This window comes from Loxodonta africana, chromosome 14, assembly GCF_030014295.1.
Source record: "Loxodonta africana isolate mLoxAfr1 chromosome 14, mLoxAfr1.hap2, whole genome shotgun sequence".
Lineage (NCBI taxonomy): Eukaryota > Metazoa > Chordata > Mammalia > Proboscidea > Elephantidae > Loxodonta > Loxodonta africana.
In genome coordinates, this window is record NC_087355.1 from 81047055 (window position 1) to 81068493 (window position 21439).

Genomic DNA, 21439 nt, shown 5'->3' on the forward strand with positions numbered 1-21439 from the left:
TGATATAAGCCATCCTAAAGAGATCAACTTATAGATACCAAATTTTCTCCAAGAGACTTAGCATCTCCTTGGGGCCACCTAGCTGACAAAGTCAGAGCTGGTCCTCAAACCCAGGTTTGTATGCTGACAAAGTCTGTGCTTTTAATCACTGTGTCACACTGCTTTCTATTTCAATTCAGCTGATATACCTCCTCTTCATTAGCATCTTAAATTCTCCTGCTCATGAGCTCCTAGCAAAGACAACTAAGCCTGTTTTCTCCAATTTTTCTCAGGTTTCTTACAACATGGAGCACCCAGAACTAATAAATGTGGCCACCCTTACCTTCATCTTCCTAGGAACCAGTAAACTCACCACCCAAGGTAACTAGTGCTCCTTGAGGACCGAATCAGGAAGTGACTCCTGTTAAGCATCAATTAAACTCCCTAATCAATGGTCAGTGTTATGAAGCCCAGCTGACCCCATATCGTCCCATCTTGTACTTGCACAGTTAGATTTTATGGTGCATCAAGATGCATCTTGGTCGTCATAGCCCATCACGCCAGCACCTAAGTATTTTGGCATATTGATTATGTGATCCAATTTACTTACCATCCCTCCCAACACTATGTCATTTTTATAAGCCTGCTTTTTATATAGCTCTGTCTAAGGTAGGGGAGCACTGGTGGCTCGGCTGCTAACCAAAAAGTTGGCAGTTGGAATCCATCACTTCCTCCTTGGTAACCCTATAGGGCAGTTCTGTTTTGTCCTATAGGGACCCTATGAGTTAGAGTCGACTCGATGGCAATGGGTTTGGTTTTTTGGTTTGTCTAAGGTAGGAGCTGGCAAACTATAGCTTGTGGGCCAAATCTGGCCCTCTTCCTGTTTCTGTAAATAGTTTTATTGGAACACAGCCATACCCATTCATTATATGTTATCTTTGGCTGTCTTTGCACTACAATGGCAGAGTTGAATATTTTCAACAGAGACTATATTATGACAAAGTCTAAAATATTTACTATCTGGCCCTTTACAGAAAAAGTTTGCTGACCCCTGAACTAAGGTGACAATAAAAATGCTAAAAAGGACAGGGCAGAGCCCAAAACCCTGAAGCATCCCAGCAAAGACTCCCTCCAGGTTGACACAGATTCATTAATGTATATTCCTTGAATAAGCTCATTTAACCAATTATGAATCCAGGTAGTTGTGTTCTCCTTCAAACATATTGCAGTCATATTGTACATAATAGTATCATGAGAAATGGGTCAAACATTTTGCTGAGATCCACATATTATAATACATTGTAGTGGCTTGACCTATTGGACCGGGAACCTTGCAGAATATATCATGACTAGTTCTTGGAGAACCCAAGTTAATTTCTAGAAATCACTTTCTTTCTTGTTGAGTGCTTACAAGCCCATATCCTGATGAAGTTTTCTTTAAGAAGGAGACTATTTTTATTTTCTTGCAAAACAGAAATAGCCAGGGTGGATTATAATCTCATCCAATACAAACAAAAAATTCCATAATTGATAATCTTGTTAAAAATGGCAATGAAAAGAACTGTATAGAAGAAGAGAGGCAGAAGAAAAGGTATTCTGAGGAAGCACTGGTCAGTGCACTGCTGTCCCCCTGCCCCTTTTAAAATAAATGGTGGCTAAGGTCAGAAAGGAGTCCTGGGTGGTGAAATGGGACATCAAGATGCTCAGCTGTTAACTGAAAGGTCGGAGGTTCAAGTCCACCCAGAGGTGCCTCAGAAGAAAGACCTGGCAATCTACTTCCAAAACATCAGCCATTGAAAACTCTATGGAGCACAGCTCTACTCTGATCATATGGGGTCGCCATGAGTTGGGATTGACTTGACAGCAACTGGTTTAGGGTCAGAAAGAGGGTGGCAATTGGAAACACTGTTAGGAGTCCTGGGGAAGCATTTTTATAAAAAAACAAGCAAGAATCACCCATAATGACTTGCTAATGCATGAATCATTTTCCTTTAAGTAGCATCCTCTCTGTTGTGTTTTACATGAGTGGACTCCAAATCTGAGTTGGGAGTTACTGAGGGGACTTCCTACCCACCTTCCTGAATCCCAACAGCACTTCCTGCCCACCTTCCCGAATCCCAACAGCACTTCCTGCCCACCTTCCCGAATCCCAACAGCACTTCCTGCCCTCCTTCCTGAATCCCAACAGCACTTCCTGCCCATCTTCCCGAATCCCAACAGCACTTCCTGCCCACCTTCCTGAATCCCAACAGCACTTCCTGCCCATCTTCCCGAATCCCAACAGCACTTCCTGCCCACCTTCCGAATCCCAACAGCACTTCCTGCCCACCTTCCTGGATCCCAACAGCACTTCTTCCCCACCTTCCTGAATCCCAACAGCACTTCCTGCCTACCCTTTCTAAATCCCAACTGCCAAGTCCTGTGAAAGTGGGACCAGGCCCTTTGGAAGAACCCAGGTAGGGAGGAGAGGGAGAGCATTACCTGACTGCTCGGATGGCAGCCTTCAGGGTGGGGATCATGTCTTCAATGAGGAAGTCATTCCCGTAGCCCTTGTCTTCCGTCACAGGATCACCTGTCCCTGCATCTGGGAGGGAGACACTCATGTCAACGCCAGGCCACAAAACTTGGGAAGGCTCAGGGGCCTTGTTCAGTGAGAGCCTTTCTAGCAACTAGGTTTGTCACCTCCAGTCTTTGTACCCATTTTGTGAAATCACACAGTATTCTCCAGATGAGAAGTCTGTGCCTTTCTTATCATCCCCATTCTGTTATCCAGAAGGCCAAGTCATAGCTGCCTGGATTTCAGGACTATTAGTGAGAGGAGAAGGCCAGAAGGAAGTGTCATGATTCCAGGGTTCCTGAGATGTCCTGCAGAGGAAGCAAAGTCACGCTTGGGCTTTATAGTCTGACAGAACTGAGTAGGGATTCTTGCTCTGTCAGCCACTATCCTCATGACCTTGGGGAAGCCATTTTGTGAGCCTCGTGCACCTCAGGCAGTCTTAGAGAGGACTGACTGAGATGGTGTGGGTCAATGGCTGGGTGCTGCAGACACTGAGGATACAGTCTTTCCTGTTTGTTGTCCCTTTCCATAAGTGAGAGGGGCCAGATGCTATCATTCATACAGCCCAAGAAAGGGCTTCCCAACTCCTGTTCCCACCCTCTTGGGGCACGGAGGCCCTACATCCTCCAGGTCACTCTGCAGCTGGCCTCTTCCTCCTACAAGTTGACCTCCACGATAATTCACTCAGCCCGTCTGCCTGTAGAAACCATCAACATGGCCCAACGCTCCCTGAGGGGTTTGCCCTGACCAATGGTGGTGAAAAAAGCTAACTTGGGAGCTTTATAATCTATGAAGCCATGGGAATATACAACAGTTGCCTCCAGCCCAGAGGAAATGAGGAAGATGAAGCAGGAAGTTGGTTCAGGGGGGTAGGGAAAGGGCGACTTTGTCGACTTGAGAGTTCTTCAAATGGGAAAGGGGAAGAGGTGGGGTAGGAAAGGCTGAGGAACTGGAGAAGTAGAGGAGATGGAGTAAGAAAGAATATGTTACCTTCAGAACTCTGCCAGAAAGCGTAGGCTTTCATGCGGAAGGCGGTGCGGAAACGCTCTTTATTGTTTAAGCCAACAGGCTTTGGTTCTTTAGAAGGACTTTCTTCTATGGCATCTACATTCAGAGGGGTAAATAGCTTTCCTTTAGTATTGCTACCACGAGGATTAGAAAGGCGAACCCGATCCAAGAGACCCAGCTTTTGGCTACAAAATAAGCAAAAATTAACAATTTTCCTCCTTCAGTGTAGGTTCTCATAATTTCTGTCCCTCCATAAAGACTCACACATTCCTCCACACCTGAATAGGAACTGGGCACTCACGATCCTAAAAATGTTTTTTTTGCAGCTTGAAATAGGACAATGCTCGGTTCAAATGCTAGCTCGACAACTTACTAGCTATTACTTCTTGGGCGTGTTACTTAACTTCTCTGAACTTCAGTTTCCTCATTTGCTGATATGAAACTTAAATGAGATAAAAATAAAATACAACAGTTGGCTGTTAGTTGATTCTGACTCATGGCAACCCCATGTGTGTCAGAGTAGAACTGAGCTCCACAGGGTTTTCGATGGTTGATTTTTTGGAAGTAGATTGCCAGATCTTTTTTCCGAGGCACCTCTGGGCGGACTCGAACCTCCCACTTTTCAGTTAGCAGCAGAGCACGTTAACCATCTACACCACCCATGGACTCGGTAAATGACGTGCAGAATATAAAATGCTGAGATCATAGTAGAGATGTTTCAGAACGTTCTCCTTTCTCTGTTCCTCTTTTTCCTCTGCATCAGTAACTTCCTGTCTTTTCTTTGTACCATGCCATGCACTCAGATGACTTACACAGACAAATTCTCATCTGTTCTTTGAACAAAACTGAACAGCATAAATAATATAAAGCATGGTGTCCTTAACCTGGTGTCCACAGACCTCCCACCATAGGCAGAATTGAGGGGTCCATGAACTCAGAGGAGTCCCTGAGTGGTGCAAACAGTTAACATGCTTGGCTGCTAGCAGAAAGGCTGGAGGTTTGAGTCCACTCTGAGGTGCCTCTGAAGAAAGGCCTGAAGATCTACTTCCCAAAAATCAACAAGCGAAAACTTTGTGGAGCACAGTTCTATTCTGACATACATGAGGTCACCATGAGTTGGGGTCAACTCAATGGCAACTGGTTTTTATGAGATTAGATGAGGAAAAATTACATCTTTAATTTATTACCCTCTAGCTGAAATTTATGAAACCCTAGTGGTATACTAGTTAAGCATTTGGCTGTTAATCAAAACACAGGCAGTTCAAACCCACCAGTAGCTCCAAGGAGAAAAGACCTGGCTTTCTGTTCCATTAAGATTACAGCCTAGGAAACCTTATGGGGCAGTTCTACTCTGTCATACGGGTCTTTATGAGTTGGAATTGACTCAATGACACAGAACAACAACTGAAATTTAGCATCTATTTCAATTATGAATGGAGGAACCAAACCACAGTAATATCCTCAAGGCCTGTGACTTTTCACAACAGGAATCACAGATAAGTTCATACCCTATTATCTGTTGGTATTATTCTTGTTCATCACTGCTTCAAAATTATGGTAGTATTCGACCTGCCACTAGATCTTGTCATTAGGTTCATTCATAAAGAAGCACATATATTGTTATATCTCAAATTTATTTAATTAATATTTTGAAAAACATGTTTAAATACTATCAGTTTCTTTTGTAATAATATGCATGTTACGCATGGACTCAAAATTGTTATTTTAAGACAAGGTCCATTGTCTTGACTTTACCGCCTGTTTTAGGTTGGTTCTCTAGAGAAGCAAAGCCAGTGAAGCATATATATGTATAGAGAGAAAGAGAAAGAAAGAAAGACAGAGAGATTTATCTCAGGGAAATGGCTCACGCAGTTGCAAGTCTCAAGTCTGTGGGTCAGGCGTCAAGCTGGAGGCTTCTCCTGAGTCATGTAGCTGCAGGGGCTGATGAACCCAAGATCAGCAGGTTAGGCGGCAGGCTGCTGGCTCACAGGCTGTGGTGACTGATGAATCCAGGATTGGCAGGTAAGATGGCAAGCTGTTGGCTCACAGGCTGTGGAGGCCAACAGATCCCAAGATCGGCAGGTAAGATGGCTCAGAGGTTGTGGAGGCTGACAAATCCCACGATCAGTAGGCAATATGTCAGGAAGCTGGATCAAGTTCCAAGGACTGGAGGTCAGATGATGATGAACTGGATGCAGGATCCAGAGTAAGCAAGCGAGTTTTGCCAGAAAGTCCATATATATATTGAATGAAGGCCACATCCCTGAGTAAACATCCCTTACAACTGATTGGCTGATCACATCAGATCACATCATGGAGGATGACTACATCATTACCTAACTGCCAAATTACATCATTACATAACTGCCAAACCACTGAGAATCATGGCCCAGCCAAGTTGACACGCAACCTTAACCATCACAGTCACCCCTTGCCAACTTGGCACTTGTACACATCTCCTGAAACCATACACAATCTCTAAATATAGACAATTACAGTCATACTTACACCTAACATTATACAACTGTGTACAACTGAAAATGCACCAGCCCCATTTACATTTTAAACTTTATAAGTGAAAAAAAAAATTTGATGCACACATACAGGAAGAAATACTTATAACAATTTCAGTCCTCACTTCTGCAACTGGTCATGTGGTCCTAACTGGTATTTAGAACTATCTTCTTCCACCACCCATTCTGTATTCCTTTACCCTCAGAAAGCACCTCAGCAGGCTGTGATTCTTTGCCTGGTGGTGTGACTTGCAATTGTGTCTTTAGAAGGCTTTTCCATTGTTCTATTAAGCCAGCTGCTTCAGGATGATGGGGAACATGGCAAGATCAGTGAATTCCATTACCTTAGGCCCGTTGCCACACTTCATTTGCTGTGAAGTGAGTCCCTCCTGATCTGAGTTGATGCTGTGTGGGATACCATGACAGTGGATAAGGAATTCTGTGAGTCCATGGATGGTCGTTTTGACAGAGGTATCAAGTGCAGGGAAGGCAAATCCGTATCTAGAGTAAGTGTTCATTTCAGTGAGAATGAAAAACTGCCATTTCCATAATGGAAGCGGTCCACCAGGTTGCTGGCTGATCACCTCAAGGAATGCTGTCATATCAGGGATTCACTGTTGGTCTCTGCTGCTGGCAGGTTGGGCACTCAGCAGTGGCTGTAGCCAAGTCGGTCTTGGTAAGCGGAAGTCCATGTTCCTGAGCCTATACATAACTTCCATCCCTGCTACTGTGGCCACTTTGTTCATGAGCCCATTGGGCAATGACAGAAGTGATTGGGGAAAGAGGATGACTGGTTTCCACAGAACGTGTCATCCTATCCACTTGATTGTTAAAACTGTCCTTTGCCAAGGTCACCCTTTGGAGACCAACCACATGAGACACAAATATCTTCACTTCTTTGGCCTATTCAGACAGGTCTATCTACATAACTCTTCCCCACACCTCCTTGGAACCAATTTTCCAATCATGCTCCTTCCAAATCCCTGACCATCCAGCCAAACCACTGGCCACAGCCATGAATCAGTATACAGTTGCACACCTGACCATTTCTCCTTCCAAGCAAAGTGAACAACCAGGTGCACTGCTCAAAGCATCCATTGCTAGGATACTCCTTCACCTCTGTCCTTCAGTGAGGTCCCAGAAATGGGCTGCAGTGCTATTGCTGTCCACTTACAAGTGGTGCCTGCCTATCGTGCAGTACTATCTGTAAACCAGGCACCAGTTTTCTCTTCCTCAGCCAACTGATCATAAGAAATTCCTCATGAGGTCATAGGTGCAGACTGAGAGAGGGCAGTAAATGTGATAGAAGTAGGCATTTGGGCTACTTCCTCATGTAACTTGTGCCTTCAAGTCCTGCTTGAGCCCGATCTTGTATATACCACTTCCATTTAATGCTGGAGTGCTGCTGTGCATGTCTGACTTTATGACTGTGTAGATTAGACGACACTCAGTTCATGATGAGAAGCTCAGAACACATGGTGACCTGATGGTCAATGGTTAAGCATTCAGCCTCTACTAAGGCCCAGTAACAAGGTCAAGCTGTTTCTCAAAAGGAGAGTAGTTATCTGTAGAGGATGGCAGGACTTTACTACATAATCCTAAGGGTCTATGCTGTGATTCACCAATAGAGGCCTTTCAAAGACTCCAAACAGTATCATATCTGCCACTGACACTTCAAGTACCATTGGGCCAGCTGGATCATATCACCCAAATGGCAGAGCAGCTTGCACAGCAGCCTGAACCTGTTGCAGAACCTTCTCTTGTTCCGGGCCCTACTCAAAATTAGGAGGTTTTCAAGTCACTTGATAAATAAGCCAGGATAGCATACCCAAATGAAGATGTGTTGGAGAATATGTTGCCCCCCGGATCCAAAAAGGCCTACCAGGTGTTGTGTCTCCTTTTTAGTTGTAGGAGGGGCCAGATGCAACAACTTATCCTTCACTTTAGAAGGAATATCTTGACGTGCCCCACACCACTGGACTCCTAGAAATTTCACTGAGGTGGAAGGAATCTGAATTTTTGTGAGATTAATTTTCAACCCTTTAGCATGCAAATGTTTTACCAATAAGTCCAGAGTCATTGACGCTTCTTTCTTACTAGGTCCAATCAGCATATCATCATCAATGTAATGGATCAGTGTGACATCTTGTGGAAGGGAAAGTTGGTCAAGTTTCTTGCAGGCTAAATTATGACATAGGCTGGAGAGTTATACACCTCTGAGGTAGGACAGTTAAGGTGTATTGCTGGCCTTCCCAGCTGAAGGCAAACTGCTTTTGAGAAAAAGACATTGGCCAAATCAAGAGCCACATACCAGGAAATGTATTAATTTGCTCAACAATGAAACCACATCTGGAACATCAGCTGCAATTGGAGTCACTACCTGGTTAAGTTTACGATAATCCACTGTCATTCTCCAAAAGCCATTTGTTTTTGCACAGGCCAAACAGGAGAGTTGAGTGGGGATGTGGTGGGAATCAACACCGCAGCATCCTTCAAGTTCTTGATGGTGGCAGTAATCTCTGCAATTCCTGCTTTTGGTTTACTGTTCTCATACGTAGGGGCAGTGCTAATGGCTTCCACTCAGCTTTTCCTATCATGTTGTTGTTAGGTGCCATCGAGTTGGTTCCAATTTGTAGTGATCCTATATACAACAGAATGAAACACTGCCTGGTCCTACCATAATAGCCTTTATTCCACTTGTCAGGGACCCAATGTGTGGGTTCTGCCAGTTGCTGAGTATATCTATTCCAATTATGCATTTTGAACTGGGGAAATCACCACAGGATTGGTTCAGGGACCCACTGGACCCACTGTGAGATGAACCTAAGCTGAGACTCCATTAATAATCTGACCTCCATACGTACAATCCCACTCTGACTGGTGGGCTACAGTGACATTTTGGGTCTCCTGGAATTAGTGTCAGAGTTAAGAGTCAGTATCCAGTAATCCCCCAAAAGTCTAATTATTTCATTTTCCCCAATGAACAGTCACTTGTGAGAGGCCATAGATCCCTTTAGGAAAGGCTGGGAGAAAGATTAACAGTATAAATTTTTGGCAGTGTAGTGGGTTCCTTCCTCAAGGGTACCCAGGGAAGAATACTGAGTATACCATGGACTGCCAGAAGAACAAACAAATCTGTCTTGGAAGAAGTACAGCGAGAATGCTCCTTAGAAGCAAGGATGGCGAGACTTCATCTCACCTATTTTGGACATGTTATCAGGAGGGACCAGTGTCCCTGGAGAAGGACATCATGCTGGGTAAAATGAAGGGTCAGCAAAAAAGAGGCAGATCCTCAAGGAGATGGATTGAGACAGTGGCTGCAACGATGGGCTCAAGCATAACAATGACTGTGAGGATGGCATAGGACCAGGCAGAGTTTTGTTCTGTTGTACACAGAGTTGCTATGAGTTGGAATCAACGCGACAGCACCTAAAAACAACAACATGCTGCACTTGAGCTATGACTCTGAAGCCCTGAGCTCAGCTCTTTCTTTCACCACTTTGTCTAGTGAAAGTAGGACCAACCAACAAGCTTCTTTACACTTCTCATTCTCACAAAATTGTAGAAAAATATCAAACACGCGATCAAGCAAAGCCTCATTTCTCATCAACACTTGATCTATTGGTGGTGATATTTTGTGTATTAATATTGCCACCTCACACATAGATTACCAGCATCCTCTTTACTACTGGAAGCAGAGTCATCAGTACCTTTAAGACTAGTCAGACTTGAGAACTAATTTAGAAAACTCATCCTTACAATTTTGTTTCTCTAGAACCATTCTTGGTACCCAATGTGTTAGGCTGGGTTCTCTAGAGAAGTAAAACCAGTGAAGCATATACATATATAGAGAAATTGAGATTTATTTCAAGGAAATGGCTCACACGGTTGTAAAGGCTGGCAAGCCCCAATTCCATGGATCAGGCATCAGGCTGGAGGCATCTAACTCACACAGCAATAGGGGCTGACAAACCCAAGACTGGCAGGTCAGCCAGTAGGCTGCTGGATCACAGGCTGCTGAGGCTGGCAAATCCCAAGATCAGCAGGCAATACAGCAGGCAACTGACTCATGCCCCAAGAACTGGAGGTCAGATGATGACAAGCCAGATGCAGGATCCAGACCAAGCAAGTAAGCTTTACCAGAATGTCCATATATATATTGGATGGAGGCCACACCATCAAGAAAACTCCCTTTATGACTGATTTTGCTGATCACATCAGGGAGGATGACTACATGATTACATAACTGTCAAACTACATCATTTCATAACTGCAAAACCATGGAGAGTCATGGCCCAGCCAAGTTGACATACAACCTTCACAGTCATGCTGCCATAAGGGTTCCTGGCACCAAAAAAAAAAAAAAAAAATGTTAATAACTCTAAAATAAAGTTGCCCTAGTGCAACATGCCAGTTGCAACTTGACTTGAAGCCCAGCTCCACCCCTTACTATCTCTGTGACCTTGAGAAAATCTGTGGCCTTTCTGAGCCTTATCTATACAGTTACCTCATCTGTACAACGGGAATAAGTACTCCCTGCCTCAAGTAGTTGCTCTGAGGTAATAGCTGTGAAAGATTTGGCACAGAAACTGGCACATAGAAGGTGTTCTATAAATACTAATTTTTTTATTATTGTTGAAAATATACACAGCAAAACATACACCAATTCAACAATTTCTTCATGTAAAATTCAATGACACTGACTACATTCTCCAAGTTATAAAGCCATCCTCACCCTCCTTTTCTGAATTGTTCCTTCCCCACTGACATAAATTCACTGCCCCCTAAGTTTCCTGTCTAACATTAGGAGTTGCTATTGTCTATCTGTAAGTATTAATTTATTTCCTCTATTTCAAATACCAGTAGGGTCACCAATAGTGGACAGGTTTCAGCAAAGCTTCCAGATTAAGACAGATTAGGAAGAAGACTTGCTGGTTACTTCTGAAAAAATAGGCCAGTAAAAACCTTATGAGTAGCAGTCTGATATAGTGCTAGAAGATCAGCCTCTCAGGTTGAAAGGCACTCAAAATACGACCGGGGAAGAGCTGCCTCCTCGAAATAGAGTTGACCTAGGAAACCCTGGTGGCATAGTGGTTAAGTGCTACGACTGCTAACCAAGAGGCTGGCAGTTCGAAACCGCCAGGCACTCTTTGGAAACTCTATGGGGCAGCTCTACTCTGTCCTATAGGGTTGCTATGAGTTGGAGTTGACTCAACGGCACTAGGTTTTAGGTTAATGACGTCGAGGGAGTAAAGCTTTTGGGACCTTCACTTGTTGATGGGGCATGACTCAAAATGGGAATAAATAGCTGTTTTAGTTAATATCCATTAATAATCAGAACTTGGAATGTACAAAGTATGAATCTAGAAAAACTGAAAATCAACAGAAATGAAAAGGAATGCATAAACATCGATATCACAGGCATTAGTGAGTTGAAAAGGACTGGCACTGGCCATTCTGAACCAAACAATCATATGGCCTACTATACTGGGAATGACAAGCTAAAGAGGAATGGTGTTGCAGTCATAGTCAAAAATAACATCTCAACATCTACACTGAAGTACAATGCCATCAATGATAGAATAATATCTATATGCCTACAAGGAAGACTAGTAAATAGGACTATTACTCAAATTTATGCACCAACCACTAATGCCAAAGTTGAAGAAACTGAAGATTTTTACCAAATTCTGTGGTCTGAAATTGATTGAACGTGTAATCAAGAGGCATTGATATTTACTGGTGATTGGAACATGGAAGTTGGAAACAAAGAAGAAGGATAGGTAGTTGGAAAATATGGCCTTGGTGATAGAAATGATGCCGGAGATTGCATGATTTTTTAAAAAATAATTTTTATTGTGTTTTAAGTGAAAGTTTACAAATCAAATCAGTCTCTCACACAAAAACCCATATACATCTTGCTACACACTCCCAATTACTCTCCCCATAATGAGACAGCCTGCTCTCTCCCTCCACTCTCTTTTCGTGTCCTTTTCACTAGCTTCTAGCCCCCTCCACCCTCTCATCTCCCCTCCAGGTAGGAGATGCCAACATAGTCTCAAGTGTCCACCTGATCCAAGAAGCTCACTCCTCACCAGCATCCCTCTCCAACCCATCATCCAGTCCAATCCATGTCTGAAGAGTTGGCTTCAGGAATGGTTCCTGTCCTGGGACAACAGAAGGTCTGGGGGCCATGACCACCGCGGTCCTTCCAGTCTCACTCAGACCATTAAGTCTGGTCTTATGAGAATTTGGGGTCTGCATCCCACTGCTCTCCTGCTCCCTCAGGGGTTCTCTGTTGTGTTCCCTGTCAGGGCAGTCATCGGTTGTAGCTGGGCACCATCTAGTTCTTCTGGTCTCAGGATGATGTAGTCACTGGTTCATGTGGCCCTTTCTGTCTCTCGGGCTTGTAATCACCTTGTGTCCTTGGTGTTCTTCATTCTCCTTTGATCCAGGTGGGTTGAGACCAATTGATGCATCTTAGATGGCTGCTTGCTAGCATTTAAGACTCCAGACGCCGCTCTTCAATGTGGGATGCAGAATGTTTTCTTAATAGATTTTATTATGCCGATTGACTTAGATGTCCCCTGAAACCATGGTCCCCAGACCCCTGCCCCTGCTACGCTGGCCTTTGAAGCATTCAGTTTATTCAGGAAACTTCTTTGCTTTTGGTTTGGTCCAGTTGTGCTGACCCCCCCTGTATTGTGTGTTGTCTTTCCCTTCACCTAAAGAAGTTCTTATCTACTATCTAATTAGTGAATACCCCTCTCCCACCCCCTGACCTCCCCCCTCTCGTAACCACAAAAGAATGTTTTCTTCTCAGTTTAAACTATTTCTCAAGTTCTTATAATAGTGGTCTTATACAATATTTGTCCTTTTGCAACTGACTAATTTCACTCAGCATAATGCCTTCCAGGTTCCTCCATGTTACAAAATGTTTCACAGATTTCTCACTGTTCTTTATTGATGCGTAGTATGCCATTGTGTGAAAATACCATAATTTATCCATTCATTCATTGATGGGCACCTTGGTTGCTTCCATCTTTTTGCTAAGGTAAACAGAGCTGCAATAAACATGAGTGTGCATATATCTGTTCATGTAAAGGCTCTTATTTCTCTAGGATATATTCCAAGCAGTGGGATTGCTAGATCGTATGGTAGTTCTATTTCTAACTTTTTAAGGAAGCGCCAAATCGATTTCCAAAGTGGTTGTACCATTTGACATTCCCACCAGCAGTGTAGAAGGGTTCCAATCTCTCCACAGCCTCTCCAATATTTATTATTTTGTGTTTTTTGGATTAATGGCAGCCTTGTTGGAGTGAGATGAAATCTCATTGCAGTTTTGATCTGCATTTCTCTAATGGCTAATGATCGTGAACATTTCCTCATATATCTGTTAGCTACCTGCATGATAGAATTTTGAAAGACCAACGACTTCTTCTCTGCAAATATCTTTTTTCAACAACTTAAAGGGTGGCTTACATGTGGGCCTCACTGGATGGAAACCACAGGAATCAAATCTACTACATCTGTGGAAAGAGACAACGGAAAAGCTCAATACCATCAGTCAGAATAAGGCCAGGGGCTGACTCTGGAAAAGGCCATCAATTGCTCATATGCAAGCTCAATTTGAAGCTGAAGAAAATTAGAACAAGCCCTCGAGGGCCAAAATACAACCTTCAGTATACGCCACCTGGATTTGGACACCATCTCAAGAATTGATTTGACGCATTGTACATTAATGACCAAAGACCAAATGAGTTGTGGAGTGACATTAAGGACATTATAATTGAAGGAAGCAGAAGGTCATTAAAAAGACAGGAGAGAGGCGGGGCCAAGATGGCTGACTAGGTAGAAGCTACCTCGGATCCCTCTTGCAATGAAGACTCGGAAAAACAAGTGAATCGATCCCATACATGACAATCTACGAACCCTGACCATCAAACACAGATCTAAAGAGTTGACCTGAGTGATAGAGACTCAGCCACCGCAAGCAGGCTGCACACTGATGTGGCTAACGAGAGAACAAGCAACCACAGGGAAGCAGCGACTGTTTTTGGAGCCTGGAGCCAGCGTCCCAGTCAGAAAACCTTGGCGCCGGGCTTTGAACTGGGCTCAGGGAAGCTGAGCATGGCTTCCTGAGATGGCGCAAACACAGGACACAGCCCTAGCCCCCTGAAGTGACTGCAGGGGAAACCCAGCCAGTGCACGCGGGCAGCGCAGCGACACGGCTGACAGGAGGAGAAGTCACCAGGAGGCAGTGATTGGTTTTGGAGCCTGGAGTGCGGTGTCCCAGCCGGGGAACCTTGTCACTGAGCTTTGGACTGGGAGCAGAGGAACTGACCACGGCTTCTGAGACAGCACAAGCACAGGACGCAGGCTTGACTCTTGGGGGCAATCTTGACCCAGCCAATGCACACAGGCTACACACCCCTCAGGAATCTCAGATAAAACAGTCATTACCAAGCAAGATAAGTAACTTTGTCTATATTCCTGGGTGCTACTCTCTTCTATCTATCTGATCCCTCCCCTCCCCTTCCCAGGTGGCTTCATTAACATTGGAATTTCCTGGGCTAGAGAGTGAAGTGCTCTGTGTTTTTTTTTGTTTTTTGTTTTTTTTGTCTTGTCTTTTCCTAACCCATTCTCCTGGCCTGAAAGAAGCAGCTACAAAAAACCCAGGGACCAAAAATCCTTCCCTGACTTCCCAAAATTGGACTAAAAATACAGAACCAGCTCCAGCCAAGCATACGAGATCCACGGTCTTGGGCTTTCATCCCTACAGGGAACAAGTTGGCTATTATAATGCAAAGGCAATTCTGATAGTGATCTGGCTGTAATTGTTTTAGCGGATTACTGGAAAGACAAGTTTTCCAGGTCTGATACCTCTACCTATTAAACAGAGCCCTCATTGACCCACAACAGGGAACTGAGGGCTGAAGCTCCACCCAAACCACCTAGCCTCCTGCCATAGGGGTCTGAGGATAGTGACACCTATCAATCTGTAGAGGTACATGCATTGGGTGCCTAAGGTATAGCTGCAGAGCCCACCCACCAAAATGCTTTAGGAATAGAGACACACCTACCTCACTGGCACTTGGGGGAAGCCTGTCAGCATCCTGCCCCCCCGGAGTGTGACCCCCTGCTGCTACTAGAATCTGGTGCACACAACTATCACCACTACTCCTCTAAGCGAATAGGTGACAGTCTACACCACACACTTGGTAACCCAAAATCAGATTCTACTCAAGAAAAGTGGATGGACTCTTAGGCTTATATATCTGGTAACAGCCCAAACCACCTGGTAATAGGACATAAGTGATTCAAAGGCTACAACAATCAAGACAATGCAATCTAGTAGCCCGTCTACGTATATTGAAAGAAACCAAAACAAGATAAGACTCAGTGAGCAAATATAAAATAAATCATTACAATATCTTATAGATGGCTCGGAGACAGCAGTCAATATCAAACCACATAAAGAAGCAGACCATGATTGCTTCTACAACCCCCCAAATTAAAGAATCAAAATCTTTCCCAAATGGAGATACAATCCTGGAATTGCCAGATGCAGAATATAAAAAACTAATTTACAGAATGCTTCAAGATATCAGGGATGACCTCAGAAATGAAATAAGGCATTCTACAGAAAAAGCCAAGGAACACACTGATAAAGCAGTTGAAGAAATCAAAAAGATTATTCAAGAACATAGTAGAAAAATTAATAAGCTGCAAGAATCCATAGAGAGACAGCATTCAGAAATACAAAAGATTAACAGTAAAATTACAGAATTAGACAACAAAATAGGAAGTCAGAGGAGCAGAATCGAGCAATTGGAATGCAGAGTAGAGGAGCTGGAGGGTAAGGCAATTGACACCAATATAAAAATTATAGTTGAAGAAAAATCAGATAAAAGAATTAAAAAAAAAAATGAAGAAACCCTAAGAATCATGTGGGACTCTATCAAGAAGAATAACTTGCGTGTGATTGAAGTTCCAGAACAGGGAGGGATAACAGAAAATACAGAGAGAATAGTTGAAGATCTGTTGGCAGAAAACTTCCCTGACATCATGAAAGACGAAAGGATATCTATCCAAGATGCTCATCGAACCCCATATAAGATTGATCCAAAAAGAAAATCACCAAGACATATTATCATTAAACTTGCCAAAACCAAAGATAAAGAGAAAATTTTAAAAGCAAAACAAAACAAAAATTTTAAAAGCAGCCAGGGATTAAAAAAAGGTCTCCTTCAAAAGGAGAATCAATAAGAAAAAGACAGGAAAGAAAAGACCAAGATGGATATCAGAAGAGACTCTGAAACTTGCTCATGAACACAGAGTAGACAAAGCCAATGGAAGAAATGAAGTAAAAGAGCTGAACAGAAGATTTCAAAGGGCACCTTGAGAAGACAAAGTATTTTAATGAAATGTGCAAAGACCTAGAGTTAGAAAACCAAAAGGGAAGAACACGCTTGACATTTCTCAAGCCAAAAGAACTGAAGAAAAAATTCGAGTTTCAAGTTGCAATTTGGAAGGATTCTATGGGCAAAAATGAAGACTCATTAGCAACCTCTGCTATGCAGGTGACACAATTTGCTTGCTGAAACTGAAGAGGACTTGTAGCATTTACTGATGAAGACTGAAGACTACTGCCTTCAGTATGGATTACACCTTAACATAAAGAAAACAAAAATCCCCACAACTGTCCTGATAAGCAACATCATGATAAAGGGAGAAAACATTGAAGTTGTCAAGGATTTTATTTTACTTGGATCAACAATCAACGCCCAGTGAAGCAACAGTCAGGAAATCAAATGACATATTGCATTGGGCAAATCTGGAAAAGACCTCTTCAATGTTTTGAAAAGCAAAGATGTCACTTTGAGGACTAAGGTTTGCCTGACCCAAGCCATGATATTTTCAGTCACCTCGTATGCATGTGAAAACTGGACAATGAATTAGGAAGACTGAAGAATTGATTCCGTTGAATTAGTGTTGGAGAAGAATACTGAATATACAATGGACTGCCAAAAGAACGAACAAGTCTCTCTTAGAAGTATAGCCACAATCCTTCTTGAAAGCAAGGATGGTGAGACTTTATCCAAAGTACTTTGGACATGTTATTCAGGACAAGGATATGATCCTTGGTGAGGTAGAAGGTCAATGAAAAAGAGGAAGACCTGAGTCTAGATGGATTGGCACAGTGGCTGCAACAATGGGCTCAAACATAACAATGATTGTGAGGATGACGCAAGATCAGGCAGTGCTTTGTTCTGTTGTACATAGGGCCCCTATGAATTGAAACCAACTCAATGGCACCTAACGACAACATTTCTTAACCCCTGCCCTCTTATCCTAGTGAGCACAAGGACTGGCATCCTTTCTGGGTTGTAAATTCAAGAGAGAGCAACAATTCATGTTCTCACATATCAATATACTCCACTCAGCAGCTTCCTCTCTATCACCCAACGCAGGGTGTGGCATACAGAAGGCCCTCAACGACTTGTAGAATGAACAAGTGAGTGAGTGAGTGAATAGGGGCTGTTGAATGCCTGGGACTATACCTTCGGGCTCTGCATCAGCCTGAGATAATTTTCTGTGTTCTGAAGAGCATGTCTGATCATGAAAGCCCTGTACTCCCCATCAGAATCTATTGATGCCTCTGCAACTTTGTGTAGCCGGAAGACCATGGGTGCTGGGGCTGCAGAGACAAGGACTGAAGATTTCTCCTGTACACCCTGAGCACTGTGTCCTCACCTGTTAAGTGGGTCCAATAACACCTGCTTTGTAGAGGTTTGGAGAGAATTGCCAGTGATCATATCTATGAAGTTTCTTGCTTTCACCCTGGCATATATACAGCACTAAAAAAATCTGATACATGAATGAATGAACAAGAAGTTTTGACTCCTGCCCGCCTCTGGGTCTGCCTCTCTCCCCTAGCACTGTTACAGAAGTTTGAGTGAGAACCCCATTAAAAACCTGCCCAGGGAACTCCAGAGAAACTCCAGTATTCAGCCAGCTCCACCTTCCTGGAGCTGAAGTGTAAATTTTCGGAGCTCTTTTCCTGGCTGGCACTAGATGAATGACTAATAAGACAGAGTATTGCAGGGCCCAGGGGCTAAAGACAGTGAACAAGGCAGGAAGTCGATTGCATATCCCTTAAGGTGTTCCTACCCATGAGCTAAGTCAAGGGGACTTTATGACAGCCACTTCTTAGGCCCTAGTTCTTCTTGGCCCCTGCCCACCTGCCCTGCTACATCACAAGTGAACTGTCATTCCATCTGCACCAAACCCTTTGCCCTCCCCAAGGACCCTCCTGCGTGACTTTGCACACACAGGTCCCTCCACTGGCAGTGCCACTGGTTGCCTGGTCACTCCACCGTGCCCACGTTTGCCCCTTTAAAGCACGCTCCAGCGTCTTGGCGATGACATCGCCTCTTTTGCTCCAAAGACACTGTGTGTTCATCTCTGTCCCAGCGTTTCCCACACTCTGTAGAGACTGTAGTTTTCACATCTGCCTGCCCCACTGGAAATCCTGGAAAGTCAAGTTCTGCCTGGTTACCTATGGTCCTAGCCCACGCCCTGCTTAACACATCAGGGGCTCAGGGTAGTGACCACAATTATGGGCTTCAGGGCAAAACCAGCTGGGGTCGAAATGTCCTGATCGACCACGTGATTTTGGACATATCTCATCCTCCCCAACCCCCAGTTTCTTCACGTGCAAAATGACAGTAAGCCCACATCTCCCAGGGTTGTTTGAGGATTAAATGAAGTAATGCATTCAAAGTGCTTAGCAGGCTGCCTACGATGTGGAAAACATTCAATAAATGCTGCCCGTCACCATTATCTCAGCAAATAATCCTCCTCCCTCAGAGGCAGGAAGAGGTTGGCGTCATGTGTGAAAAGAATGGATAAGATTTCCTGGCCCACAAAGAAGCCAGTTATTTTATTATTATTATTATTTTTAATGAGCCTAGATGAGTATTATTTTAGGGTCCTCCCTAATGCTCATCTCAGAACACTGAAGGTTGTCACTGTGCTCAGCCTTGGTAGGGGATAAATACATGAGAAGCTTATTTCCAGCCAAACTAAGCAAGACAAAATTAATGGCAGCCACTTTGTCCTGACTTGAAATCTCCACATAACTGCTGAGTGTTAAAAAGATATTGAGAGAATTCTCTTGGTGCTATCTTTGCTGGGATTTAGGATTTGCTTGCTTGGCGCTTACACACTTCACTGAAACCTCTAACAGTCTGAACTGCTTTGCCCATTTAATACCCCATTGGTCACAGAGGACAGTTTATAGGAGACAGATACAGACAGTGCTAGAATTTGGACATGTGGGGCTCAAATCAGAACCCTCTGCTCTGAACCACTCACAGCATGGTACCTAAGAGGCTTAAGGGATTCCTCCTCCAGCGAGGGGTATCAGCTTACTTCTTAGCTGTGCTGCCTGAAATCCAGGACTTCAAAGGATAATCAAATGAGAGGTCAAGTTCATCCCTGAAACTCAAAAGCCATCTCTGCCCTTCTGTGTAGAGATTTCCAGAACCTGAACCATTCAGGCCTCATTCTTGGAGGATGCTGCAAATCCTTCAAGAAAAGCCCTCCTCAGAGCCAAGGTCAGTGTTCCGGGCGAAGCCAGAGCCCCTGATTTGGTAAGTGCAGAGAAACCATTTTCAAACATAAATTGGAAAAATGAGAAATAAAGGAACTAGGATGGAAAACTTAAATCCAGGCTGCTCTGTTCTGGCGTGCCTTACGCTGTGGCTGTACGGACAAAAGGAGATACTCTATTGCAGAATTCCAGGCACAGAGCCCAGCCCAGAGGAGACACCCAATAAGTGGCTGCCGCTATGATTACTATTAAGTTGTCCTTGAGTCAATCAACATGGAAATGGCAGAGGAATACGGTGACCAGCAACAACAGTGCGCCCCAAAGACCCTATCCTGTGACCAGCATGGCCACCCAGGGGCACTACACCACACTGAAATGGATCCCATGTCTCGACACAGCAGAGGGACAAGGGGGTTCAGAATCGGAGACACTTACCTGGCTACTCCTTCCAGCTGTTCTTTCCTACAAGGGGGAGGGGGAAAGAAAACAAACCAAGCATAAATTATGTGGAATAGTTGCTCCCCATCCCCAAAATTGGGCCCAAAGCTTCCCTTGGAAGATGGGCAGAGTGGAGCTCTGGGACAAAGGGGCACATCTATAGGGAACCAATGAATGGGGTGGGCTTCCCCAGCCTGAACCAGGCTCTTCTCAGCCATTCATTCATATATTCATTCAGAACATGTGTGCTGAGCTTCATGCTGGGCTGGTGGGGGGTGTTTGTTTAGTGGTGGGGACAGACCAGAAACAGACTATTGTAATGTGACAGCCACATGCCCCATAACTCTGTCACCACCAGCAACAGCATCGTTGATACCCTCATCTTCATCACTAACAGTTACTGAACAATAATTATTGGTCATATGTTCTTTGAAGAGGTTTATATGGATCAACTCATTTAATCCTCATAATAGCCTTATGCGATAAATACCATTATCACCCCCTTTTTCTTGATGAGAAAACTGAGGTGCAGAGAGGCTAGATGAATTGCTCACAGTTAAATGAATTGTTCTGTTAGGAAGCAGCAGGGTCATTATTCAAACCCAGGCCATCTGCTATGTGCTATGCATATATTCATGAGTCTGAGCATTTGTTAGGCTGTTCCCTGTGCCTGGAATTCTCTTCCTCATTTCTCTGCCCGGTAGTCTTACTCAGCCTTTAAGTTGCAGCTGGAGGGCTCCCTGCTTGCGGATCCAACCCAACTTTCCAGGTTCTAGACTAAGTTCATCTCTTCACCTGTGGGATCCAGGGACAGACGACCCAATAATCAAGGTAAGCATGGGCTTACTTGTGCTTGCTTACTAATCTGTAGTGAACAATTTCACATGGGTTTCACCACATCGCAGGTTTTCCTAAGAGAACTGAAACCCTGTGTTCTCACAACAACGTATACCAATGTTCACTGCCACACTATAATAGCCAACAGTGAAAACCACCCAAATGTCTATCAGCTGACAAATGGATAAGCAAAATGTGCTATATCCACACAATGGAATATTATGTGGCCATAAAAGGGAGTGAAGCACTGATACATGGAATGACATGGATGAACTCTGAAATCATTATGCTGAGTGAAAGACGTCATACACAAAAGGCCACATGTTGCACGATTCCCATTTACATGAAATGTTCAGAACAAGCAGAAAAGAGACAGAAAAGAGATTACGGTGTTTTTTCACAATAACGTGCCCACACATGACACTTATGCATGGGGGAGGTTGCAAGGTTGGGAAAAAACGTATAACGTATATGTTATTTGCGTAAAAA

General features: G+C 43.9%; 1 protein-coding gene across 1 annotated transcript in view; it reads right to left on the reverse strand.

Moving 5' to 3' along the window:
• KCNQ3 (potassium voltage-gated channel subfamily Q member 3) overlaps positions 1-21439 on the reverse strand; it is a 360642-nt gene that overhangs the window by 15575 nt on the left and 323628 nt on the right. Inside the window, exons 9-11 of the mRNA XM_003408187.4 lie at positions 20111-20137; positions 3527-3729; positions 2461-2563 (exon numbers count right to left, since the gene is read on the reverse strand). Coding sequence (XP_003408235.1) covers positions 2461-2563; positions 3527-3729; positions 20111-20137 — 333 coding nt within the window. The remainder of the gene's footprint in view (positions 1-2460; positions 2564-3526; positions 3730-20110; positions 20138-21439) is intronic.